General features: G+C 42.3%; 1 protein-coding gene across 1 annotated transcript in view; it reads left to right on the top strand.

The window, feature by feature from the left end:
• CLSTN2 (calsyntenin 2) overlaps positions 1-12,590 on the top strand; it is a 641,559-nt gene that overhangs the window by 473,608 nt on the left and 155,361 nt on the right. The window contains exons 3-4 of the mRNA XM_055295244.2: positions 10,450-10,645; positions 11,376-11,584. Of these exons, the coding sequence (XP_055151219.2) occupies positions 10,450-10,645; positions 11,376-11,584 (405 nt within the window). The remainder of the gene's footprint in view (positions 1-10,449; positions 10,646-11,375; positions 11,585-12,590) is intronic.

Raw genomic sequence — 12,590 nt, 5'->3', positions numbered from 1 at the left:
ATAATTGGACACGGTAAAGGGCCATTCTATTTGTATGGGACTTCTTTAACTCTCCAAGGTGTTTCAATGTCTATTATTTTCCTAAAGGACAAGTAAGAGTTAACCAAGGTAGGATTCAGGTAATGATCATGGAGGGGTCTGACTAATGTATCACCTGAGAGCTGTGGGCAAACAAGATCCCTTCCTTGTTTAATAAGACTCTCTACTCCTGCTTGACAGTGGGAAAGCGATTTATCCACATCTTGTAACTGGGTCCAGGGCAGTATTTCTTGAGACACAGAGTTTAAAATGCTCGCTTGGCAAATATTAAAAATTTAGATATTACAAAGTCAGTCATCATCCTTTTCCAAGTGTTTTCATTGCTCTCTTCTTCCTCTGTGCATCTGCCAACACCTGAATAGAATTGTGGGCACCTCAGAATCAACCAGTGCATCAGCAGTAGAGCTGACAGTCTGTAGCAAGGGAAAGGGCACCACAGCAGAACCCGGGAAGTGCCTGTCTGGGCTGGTCTGCCATCCCTTTGTGCTGGCTTGCTCATAAAACTGTCTGACAATTAAACTAGCTTTTTATAAGTCATTCATCCCACTCCCTGCCTTACTACATTCTCAGTTTTTTCGAAAAAGAAAGTTCTATTCTGATTGTCATATGATGACCATAGGAGAACAATGGTTTTTTTTTTTTTTTTTTTTTGAGACGGAGTCTCGTTCTGTCACCCAGGCTGGAGTGCAGTGGCCCTATCTCAGCTCACTGCAAGCTCTGCCTCCCAGGTTCACGCCATTCTCCTGCCTCAGCCTCCTGAGTAGCTGGGACTACAGGTGCCCGCCACCATGCCCAACTAATTTTTTGTATTTTTAGTAGAGACAGGGTTTCACCGTGTTAGCCAGGATGGTCTCCATCTCCTGACCTTGTGACTCGCCCACCTCGGCCTCCCAAAGTGCTGGGATTACAGGTGAGAGCCACCGCGCCCGGCAGAACAATGGTTTTATTCCCATTTTACAGATGGGAAGATGGAGGTATGGTTCATTTTCAAATTTATGGAGATGATAAATGAAGAGTTGGGATTTGAATCTAGGTTTACCCAACTTTTAGGCACTGACCTGTACTACCTGCAATATCTTAAAATAGAAGCACTGAAATGTCATTGTAAAGAGAGGGACATGACAGTGTCCAGAGGACAAGGCCTTGTCTCAGCAGAATCAGTTTCAGGAGCTGAAACTCCTTCCTTCTTGCAGCTACAGCACTTCTCTGGTGGGTACATGACAGCAAGCAATTGATTCTGGAAGTATTTAGGAGGCAAGATTGAGCCATCATTGTTTATGTTCTCACAACACCCAGAAACGACACCTATTGCAGCCTTTGCAGTACTTCACTGCACTTAACTTTTTGTCCATCTGCCTCCTTCTCCTGTCTGCAAACATGGAGCTGGTTTTTGATTCATCCAAATCTCCAGCCCCAGGCAGGTCAGGGCACAGAGAGATGTAGGCTGTTTTCACTGTTGCCCTAAATAAGCGCCTGACCGTAGTAAACACTGAATAAGTATGAACTACAGTGATTTTTGTAAATTGTTATTATTACTCATTTTGTTCTTACTATATTATTTATGTCCAGGGATGGTTTGCTGAGTGAATGAGTACAGTAGGTTTTTGTACTTAGACTCCTTTAATTCCAGAACCACTGGGCACCAGGCAGACCATTATTTCAAGTTCCACTTGACCAAATTATGACTAGCTGAGTCACAGGGACCTCTCCAAGGCTCTCAGCATATAAATAAGTTTTTACATCATGTATTCACCCAACAAATATTGCCAAAGAAGAAAAAAATGAATCACCTTTATTTGCTTTTCAGAAACATAATAACTGCGCTGTTAATCTTCCAAAAGAGGGAGATTTTGATCTTGGCACAAAGCTTTAGAAAAATGTCTTTTAAAATAAAAGAGTATGTTTTATTTTGCTCAACTCTATAAGTAGAAAGAAAGCTATAAATGGTGAAAACTTCCCCCTCCCCCTGCTTTGTTTGAATGGGAACCAAGGTAAGTTATCACTATGCACCTAGCTGCTTGCAGGCCAGAAGGCAGGATTTATTATAATTGTAATAATAAAAAGTAGATAGACCTTTATACTTCCCACATCTCTTCCACGTTTAGTGTGTCACTGTAGCCTCATGGAACTTTCAGGATTAGGCATGGTTTGTATCTTCAGCTGTAATAAAGAGAAACTTGAGAACCACCCAAGGTCACACAGCTGAGAAGGGCAGAGATGGAACTCAGCAGGGCCTGTCCGAGTATCCCCAACCCAGATGTGTGAAGAAACACCCTACGTAACATCCTGCAAACATTTCCCTTTAGCTTTCTACTTTTGAAGATTTTAAGTGTTTAATCTGAAGTGGGAGGGTTTAAACTCAATGTTCTGTTACAATATGGATTTATTTCTACATTCAGCCCTAAAGTGATCTTCTGGACGTGATTACCTCTTGATGTGATTAACACTTTTCCTTTCCTGTCTTACTATACTTAAAGTGACTGAAGATGATCCCATGTAGAGAGGGACTTTAAAAACTTCATCCACCCAGCAGTGTGGTCAGTGTTGACTGTCTGCCAACTGTGTACTAGAGAGGACAGTGTGCAGCTGAGAGCAGATAATACCATAATCTGTCTGGAGGGACTTCACCAATCTGAAGGAGAAGGCTTTATAAGAGCCAACTGTTTCCTCAAACCTGGAGGCAGAGACTTGGCCAGATGTTTGCTCCAGGAAGACTGCCTTCATGTTTTGAGTTCAGTGTTTCTCAAAAGAACCCTGTAACCATCTGCAGTGAGATGATTCTTGGCAGTATATGACTGATCTGCTTAGGGCAAGATATTTATCCCCTTGACTCTTGCCCAGTGAATGCCATTAGCAATCCCCCATCACTGTGATGAGCAAAAACAAACAAAACATCCCCCTCACTAAACTCTCCCTGTGGGAGCACTGCTGACCCTCGATGAGATTATGCAAATGCACAGGATGTTGTCATTCAGGGAAAAATATGTGTGTAATAAACTGTGGCTGATAGGTGCAAGGTGCTTCAAGGAGTCAGATTGTTTGAATGTCACACATGTGACATTCAAAATATTTGTGAGGTTGAAATGATTTCTACCTTCAGCCTTTTCAGTTCTTAAACAGGAACAGGGAGTTTGCCAGAGATGTGTGACTTTCTTCAGTATAATAACAGGGAAAAGAGCTAACAATTACACAGTGCTTGCTCCATGCAAGGCACTATTAAGTGCTTAGCATATGTTAACTCATTTAATCCTCCCAATAACCAATAACCCTATGAGTTAACTACTATTAATACCATCCCACTTACAGATGAGGAAACAGGCACAGAGAGGTAAGTGACTTCCCTACAGTCCCACGGTAGTTAACTGCATAACTAAGATTTCAATCCAGCCCATCTGGGCCAGACTTGGATAGAGATGTGGAAATAATTTCCCGAACCCCCCAACAATTTATTATGTGGACATACAATTCTTCTTACTCTTACTACAAAGGCCTAGCTGTGGAATACAAAGCAAACTGAGCTGCTCTGAGGTTGAGAGCACTCTGCAAGGTGATGGGTCATGTTTTTAGCATCAGGAGCAGGGTATGGAATTATGAGCTGGAGGGACACTATTATTGATAAATTGTAAAAACAGCAGTTCTCATGTTTTTTGGTCTTATGACCCCTTTACACTCTTAAATATTATTAAAGATTCTCAAGAGTTTTTCTTTATGTGGGTTATATCTGCATGTCCAATATTTACTATATCAAAAATTAAAACTGAGAAACTTTCAAATGTTCATTCATTTAAAAAATAACAATAAACTCAATACATGTTAACATAAGTAACATAATTTGACAAAAAAGATATATTTTTGGAAAAAAAACAAATTAGTGAGAAGAGTGGCATTGTTTACATTTTTGCAGTCCCTAATATTGAGCTTAATAGAAAACAGCTAAGTCCTCATATCTTTTATTGCCTTCAACCTGTTGTGATATGTTATTTAGTTAGAAGTATATGAAGAAAATATGACCTCACTCGGGTAGGTAGTTGGAAAGGAAGTGGTATTTTAATAATATTATTGTAGATAATATTAAGTTATAGATATTCTTCTCTGATAGTACACCAGAGCTCTACAAATAATAATTTCTTAAAGATTAGGTAAAAACGAATCTGAAATTGCATTAAACTTATACACTGTCTCCAACCACTAAAGCTGCTATAACGAAATACCTTAGAGTGGTGTCTTATAAAGAACAACAATTTATTTCTCACAGTTCTGGAGGCTGAGAAGTCCAAGATCAAGGCACTGACACCTTCAGTGTCTGTTGAGGGCCCATTTTCTCATAGATAGCACTTTCTCACTGTAATTTCACATGGCAGAAGAGGAGAGGGATCTCTCTGGAGCCTTTTATAAGAGCACAAATCATGACCTAATTAACTCCCAAAGGCTCCATCTCCTAATACCTTCACTTTGGTGATTTGGTTTCAATGTATGAACTTGGGAGAACATAAACATTCAGTCCATTGCACGTTGTTACATTAAAATCCATGAAAGTTTCTTGTGCTTTGAATCTTTTACCTGTACATGACTGTGTGACATTATGCATTGGTTGTTTGAGAGATACTGGTTCATTGTTAAGTGGATCCTTCAAAAGCTGGTATATTTCATTATACAATGTCAAAAGTCACATGCATTAATATCACTATCCATCTTACCAGACAAGTATTGAAATATTGGTAAATTGTTAAACTCTCTGTGGCAAACACAGGCTTCCCCAAACTGAAAGCTTCAATTTTATCATTGACAGCAAATACTCTCAGTTCTTTTTCTTGATGGGACAGGCTTACTTCAAAAAACGTCTGCCACACATTCAAGTTTGAATAAACGTAGTTCATCTGTCAGTCATTCTTCCAAGTAAAAAATGTCATTTTATGAAAAAAGGTCCTAGTTCAGTTCACAATTTAGATCACACAAGTGCTTTTCCTAGACACAAACCAGCATACTTTGCCATGCCAAGGTGTTTAAAGTGCACTTTCCATTTCATCACACAGGATATTAAAAAGACATGAACTCATTGTGATTTAATAAAAATTGATAATATTTACTGCATCATTAAAATCATTCTTAAGTGAAATTGGCTTTTTTCCCCTACATGTATGCTATGATGAATGCAGTTAGCCACTCACTCAGCTACCAGCACTTTTACTCCCCATTGCTTTTATGTCATCAGTGCAAATGTCAACACAGAGAAAAAGTCAAATAACATCTCAGTATTAATATGATGATCACTTTGACTTTTTGAACCCTTACAAAGTGTCTTGCGGATGCCAGAGGTTGACAGAGCACACTCAGAACCACTGTCCTAGAACATCACACTCACCCAGTAAGTGATAAGCTGCATGAAACAACAAAAAGGGTGCTGACCATAGATGCCAAGATTTTAGTCCTTAGTTGGCTTTATGCTATCAAAGTGACTTTGGATGAACACTTAATCTCTCTGAGGCTCAGTTTCCTCATCTAAAAAATTGAATTAGCTTATTTTGTTGTTCAAAGGTATTCAAAGGAAGGAGCAAAATGTGCTCTAAAAATCAAGTTAAAGACCTTTCCCCCGGAACCCTGTGTTAGGTATTAGGAGACAACTACACCAGCTTCTGCTGGTGTCTTTCTGCTTAGAAGCAGGTAACTGTGAGATACCTGCTCACAGGACTGAGGGTCCGGAGTGGTCATGTCTCACTCAGGCACAGCAGGGGCTCGTCTTCTGGTCTGGCCCTGAAGGGGGCTCTTGGTGAAGCCCCCGTTCAGCCACCTTGGCCCACAGCCAATGTGAGATGGCAGCCAAGGCCTGGTGGCCAGGTTTTGCTGGCCTCCTTTTCCACGCGGCCCATGGCTAGCCTCACACCCATGCTCATCTGTGTGTTGTCCACACACAATTCCTGGCACAGTAGCAGTTCTCTCACCCAAAAGCATATTGGAGGGCAAGATTTTGAAAATGATATCTTTATATGAAAACCATTAGGTCTGATCTTTTACTTTTAAATGTATCATCCTCCTACTGCAGTGCTCTGTTAGTATAATAACAAATTCTAGTGACAGGCCTCACAAAAAAAGTTCATGTATAAGACATAAGACAGCCTAACATGTCTTACACTGACACTGAGAACTGATGTTTTAAATATCTATCCAGAATTTATTTCTGGGACCTTTCTTCCAGAAGTCTCTGTTTCAACTTGTCATGACGTTTTAAATATTCTATTTGGTATAGTTCTAAGTAAAGATATATTTAAAACTTTAAATTATTAGCCTGAATTTTACCTTTTCTATTATGCAATGCCCATTTTTAAATACAAATATAAGAGCATTTAGCTAGCACGCAGAATACCAAAATTACAGAATTGGTATTTTATAGTTCATATATACATATGTATTTAATTCTTACCACAACAGTATAAATACTACACAAAACAAACTCAACCGTTTTAATTTGACTTCCATTTTTTTTCTTTTTCAACTTTTATCTTAGATTCCATGGGTGCATATTCAGGTTTGTTACAAAGGTATACTGCTTGGTGCTAGAGTTTGGAGTACGATTGATCACGTCACCAAGAAAGTGAGCATAGTACCCAATTGGTAGTTTTCCTGCCCTTGCCTCCCTGCCTCCCTACCCCTGTTTGTATTCCCCAGTGTCTATTCCCCATCTTTATGTTCATATGAATATTACTCTTTACCTTTAAGTTACTGATAGCAAGGGTAGCCTGAAAAAAAAAAAAAAGCAATGGGTCATCTGATCTTCCCTTTTCCCCTCCACCATCGTTTTCAGTGTAAGTGATTGGCTAATACAGGATGTAACATGAATAAGAAAGGCTACAACAGGGTTCCTTGGTTGTTCACATTTCTCAGTTTTCTACTCCCTCTTTTTGCATTTGAAACAAGTTCTGGTTCAAAGGGAAAGTGTGGCCTCTTGGGGAGGTCAGCTTCCTACTTAGTCAGTTGAAGACATAACATGATTACCTTGTTCTCACTCTGAGTCCCACTGAAATCCCACATGTTGTTGGGTCCGTGGGAATTCTGAAAGCTATATGCAAATGGGGCAGCAAGACGTGGTGGACATGCGTATTGCAGCCCTCTCCTCTGCTCATAACATGCTCCATTGTCCCATCAGACTTTATTCACAAAACAGAGGTTCAAAGATAAAATTATTAAGAACTTCGAGGCTGAGCACAGTGGCTCACACCTGTAATCCCAGCACTTTGGGAGGCCAAGACAGGAGAATGGCTTGAGGCCAGGAGTTCGAGACCAGCTTGGGCAACATAATGAGACCTCCATCTTTGCAAAATAAAAAACTTAGCTGGTTGTTGGTGGCACACACCTGTAGCCCCAGCCACTCAGGAGGCTAAAATGGAAGGATTGCTTGAGCTCAGGAGTTTGAGGCTGCAGTGAGCTGTGATCACACTACTGCATTCCAGCCTGGGTGACAAAGCAAGACCTCATCTTAAAAAAAAAAAATTCAGGACAGAGACAGCAGAGATTGAAACCAAGCTCAGGATGCTTCTGAGCACAGGACCCTAGGTGGCTCTTAGGTCACACGCCTGTGAAGCTGGCCCTGCCCCCATGGCCTCCACTCCTGCCACACTGGACCTGTGGTCCCTTGGACTCACCATGTTCCTTTCTTCTGAAGGGTCCTAAGCCACCACATTCTTAGGGAGGCCCTCCCTGCCTTGCCTGACCAGGTCAGAATACTTTTAGCACACATAGCTCTCCTTCAATGTATTCATCACAATCACCATCCTTCTTTCAGGTACTGATTATTTGACTGCTTATTTCCCTTCCTACCAGACCGCAAGCAGCTTACAGGCCGGGGCTAGGTCTACTTTTGTTTATTATTGGTTTACCAGTGCTTGGCACATAGTGCCTAAAAAATATTTGTGAGAAGAATGAATATTTATGAGGTGGATGAATAAATGAATGAATGTTTTTGCAACCAGAACACAAGTGTCAGGTGAAGAGGTGGGATAAATGAGGGTGACATGAATGTTAGGTTCTGTTCTAGGTTTTGAGGAAAACAAAGTGGGTCTTGATTGTCCTTTTTACTTGTCTGTCTTTTCTACTAGGTAAGAAGTACTTTAGGATAAAGCATCCTTATATTTTAAGGTACCCAAGTCGTTAGTCTTTGTGTCCCCAGGCCTAGCACAGTGCCTGAGACTTAGCTCTCGGAAAAATTAGTTCTACTGAATTGAATTGTTCCGTAGATGGAAATATGTCACCTAAAATTTATCTTGTCTTCCCTTTGTATCTCCTCTTTCCTCTCCTCTGTCTTCTTTCCCTCTCTCCTCTCCTATTCTGTTGTTAAGGATTTCTGCATCTTGAAAACTACTTTAATCGTGATCAGATCTTTCCAAGAGAAGATTACACTCATCTATTCTGGTTTAACTTGAGTCTTCAAAGAGAAATGGTCTGATTAGCCTTATAACCATGGCAGTGGTTGGGCACTCCAGAGAATGCCCCAGAAACAGTCTAGACACATTTGTTGATAATATTGTCATATTGGCATTGATCTTGGGAGAGAATCAAAAAGCAGGTACTTTAGAGGTTCATCTATTCAACGCTTCTAATTTAGAGAAGAAATTAAACTTAAGAATTTGAGAAAACCTATTCTCCTGCCCTGGAGGCTGCAGAACTTTTCAGAATGCACAGTACAGAAATGCTAACTGATCCCAAAAAACGGAAGTGAATGGGAACTAGCCTCCTTATTGGAACTGGGTCCATAACCTGTCTTGTCCATTTATTCCACAAGTACATTGAGAAATGGCTAGGAGGGGTGGCGGCGGAGGAGTGGGAGATGGGGGTGGTAGTGAAAAGGGAATGTTAATAATGAAGTTGAGGATCAATGAAATTCTTTTTGAAAAGCATAAAGGTAAGATTGGTATTGATTGAACATCTCAGAAAACATTGTTAGTAAGAGATCATGGCATGATTCCTATATGTAAATCAGAGGATTTCTTTCCTGAATGAGACTTGAATTGGAATATAGACAGTTTCTTCAGGCAATCCATGGAGTGGTTCCTTAGAAGTTATGGGGCTGTTTGGAGATGGTGTGGTGGGGTAGAAAGTACATGGACTTAGGAATCAGCCATACCTGGGTTTAATACTTAACTTTAGCTCTGTGACATTGAGCAAATATTTAACCTTTCTGATTTTCTCTTTCTTTTTTAAAAATTGGAATAAATTGATATAAAATACTTGCCTTGCAGGTTTTTTATGAAGTTCAAATGAAGTTCTCTGGGTAGGGGTACAAAGCTTGGTGCCTGGTGCAGAGCAAGCATGCAATCATCTCATCCCTTCTCTTCACTGTGTCAGCTCTTATGAATAGTTGGGCAGGACCTGGACTAGGGTGAGGCAAGAAGGTGCCTGGGTTAACCTGAGAGCAAGGCCCCATTAAATGATGCACCGTAGGTACCTTGCTTGCCCCTCCTTGGCCTCAGCAGTGCAGCTGAGGCAGTGTCAGACCAGGGCTGGAGCATCTTAGGGTAGATGCCCCCCACCCCACCACCATCTCTGGGACCATCTTACAGATGACACAGTAGAGGCCCAGAGAGTCAATATCATTTGATTTAAGCCAATCAGTTAGTAAGTGGCAAGCCTGGAATGTGAATCTAGGCCTCTGGGCTCTTGGCCTCTCTTTTGCTCCCTCAAAGCCTATAGCTGAACTCTTTTCTCTAAAAGTCTGTAAATTTTCTCAATAGGGAAAGAGGACATGTCTCAAATTTTCAGCACTTCCCAAGACATTTACTACAGATCTTGCATGAAGTTGGGGTTCAGTAAATAAATATGCATTGATTGAGAAAAAAGGAGATATTATCATGGCATTATAATTTTAATGCATAGAAATAGGTATAATAACCATTAACCCAGCTGAAGGAGAGAAATGCATTAATTTCACAACATGTTCAGCTCTTTAAGATGTTAGCTTTTCAGGCTCCACAGGGGCTCTGGAACTCTGGAACTCACATAGACTCACCCCCACTGTTTCAAAAGGGAAAACTGCAACTTAGAAGGGGAAATGGTAGCTGGAGACAGAAAGTAGAGGAGTGGGGGAGGTAGAGGGAATGTAGCTGCAGCAGTGTAGACAGCGTTTAAACCAGGAGTAAAGGAAAGAGAAAAGCAGTGCTGCTCATACATTAGTGAGCACACACATCACTTGAGGATCCTGTTAAAATACAGATCCAGTTCAGGAGGTCTGGGTGGGGCCTGGGATTCTGTATTTTTAAGAAGCTCCCAGGCGATGCTGATGCTGCTGGCTCATGGACCACACTATGTGCGTGGAAGAAATTGCATGGAGGGTCTGAGTTTGTGAATCTGGTCCAATGGAAGCACTGTCTTCAATCTGGCAATTCTCAGGATTCCCACTCACTGTTTTCCATCCTTCTGCAGGGGAAATCTGTGCGTTCAAGATCCATGGCCAGGAGCTGCCCTTTGAGGCTGTGGTGCTCAACAAGACATCAGGAGAGGGCCAGCTCCGTGCCAAGAGCCCCATTGACTGTGAGTTACAGAAGGAGTACACATTCATCATCCAGGCCTATGACTGTGGTGCTGGGCCCCACGAGACAGCCTGGAAAAAGTCACACAAGTGAGTGGCCTGACAGAGCCCTCTGGACGCCCCTCCCTCCCCTGCCCACCCCACTTCATTCACATGCTGCTCTTCAGATATGTTTACCCTCTCGTCACACCATGGTGCTCCAACTTTGCTCAACTGCTTGGCAGTTTCCTGGTCCCATGCAGGCATCTTCACAGTCTGCTTTCTACACCTGGAATATTCTACTCCCTCTTCTTCACTGGAAGATACTCTTGTTTCACCCTCAGGTCTGAGTTTAGGTGTCACTTCTTCCAGGAAGCCTTCCCTAAGCTGGCCCACCCTGACAGACCTGGTCAGGAACTTTCCCTGGGCCTCTGCAGTGCCATAAGCTGCTCCCTGTCACAGCACTTTTCACTGTGGGTTGTCACTGCTTTCTCCCTTATGTTTATCTCACAGCCTAACAGTAAGGGGGTTAAATTCTTACTGAATGGAGGAGTGGATGAATAGAGGGAGGAATGAACAGTAAACCTGTTGCTTAAAGCTGGGGCAGAGGGAAGGGCATAAAAGCCTCTCTGGGATGGATTCATCTCAGAGTGTCAGAGCAAGAGCAAGTAGAGAGTCTCCAGTGAGAGGGAGGATGGGACACTCAGACAACTGCCCCAATCGGCTGGTGGTTTCTCTTTTCACTTGGCCTTGGGACCTCAGTCAGTGCCCCCAGGAGGTGCAGGAGGTTGGTGTGACTCTTTCTTTACCACTATCCCTTCCTTTCTGTGTGTGGTCCCAGGGCCGTGGTCCATATCCAGGTGAAGGATGTCAATGAATTTGCTCCCACCTTCAAAGAGCCAGCCTACAAGGCTGTTGTGACGGAAGGCAAGATCTATGACAGCATTCTGCAGGTGGAGGCCATTGATGAGGACTGCTCCCCGCAGTACAGCCAGATCTGCAACTATGAAATCGTCACCACAGATGTGCCTTTTGCCATCGACAGAAATGGTGAGTGTCCTCAGAGGACCCCTGTGGGGTCAGGAAAACAAATCCATCGCCTCCACTCTGAAGGCCCAACAAGGGCTCTGAATATGCTTGGCAAGTTATGCCTCCCTTGCTATGTTTGGTCTGAGCTCCATAACCCAGAACTCAGTCCCACACTTGAGGGAATGGCCTTATCTGATTAGCAGCCCTGCCAGGTCTAAAATACCCTCAGGAAACCTCAGTAACCTACTCACTCAATGTAGTCTGTACAACTCACAGTGCCACACATCTGGATACCGAAGATGATTGATTTCCTGGTCAAAATTTCCAGTTGTCATCCAGATGTGAGCCATGCCATCAGCTTGGCCATATCTGGGTCCCTTTCCTATGTAATAAGTCATAATACCAGCCCTATTGCCTCTAGATGAAGACATGCTAACAGAGGAGGTGGGACTTTTGAAATCCCTTCTAAACCATAGATTCATTCAGGATTTTTTTTTTTTTTTTTTTGAGAAGGAATTTTGCTCTTGTCGCCCAAGCTAGAGTACAATGGCACGATCTTCACTCACTGCAACCTCCGCCTCCTGGGTTCAAGTGATTCTCCTACCTCAGCCTCCCGAGGAGCTGGGATTACAAGTGTGCACCATCATGCTTGGCTAATTTTGTATTTTTAGTAGAGATGGGGTTTTACCACGTTGGTCAGGCCAGTGTCGAACTCCTGACCTCAAATGATCCATCCACCTCGGCCTCCCAAAGTGCTGGGATTACAGGCATGAGCCACTGCACCCGGCCTCATTCAGGATTTTATAAAGCTCTTGCCAGTGTCCTTTTTGAGAATTTCAACCCCAGTGAGAATGAAGAATGAAAGAACCCTCCCACAATAACCCAATCCCAGACTGAACAAGACTGAAAGCATTCCTATAAAGCCATTTGGACATTTCCCTATCACCATGAATAGAAAACTCATTGTAGTATAAATGCCACAACCAGAGGCCCAACAAACTCAGCTGACTTTAGCTGTAAATTTCCA

The sequence above is a fragment of the Symphalangus syndactylus genome, chromosome 10 (assembly GCF_028878055.3).
Source record: "Symphalangus syndactylus isolate Jambi chromosome 10, NHGRI_mSymSyn1-v2.1_pri, whole genome shotgun sequence".
Taxonomy (NCBI): domain Eukaryota; kingdom Metazoa; phylum Chordata; class Mammalia; order Primates; family Hylobatidae; genus Symphalangus; species Symphalangus syndactylus.
Note: the sequence above shows the minus strand (reverse complement) of the source record. Positions and strands in the feature narration are given on the sequence as shown.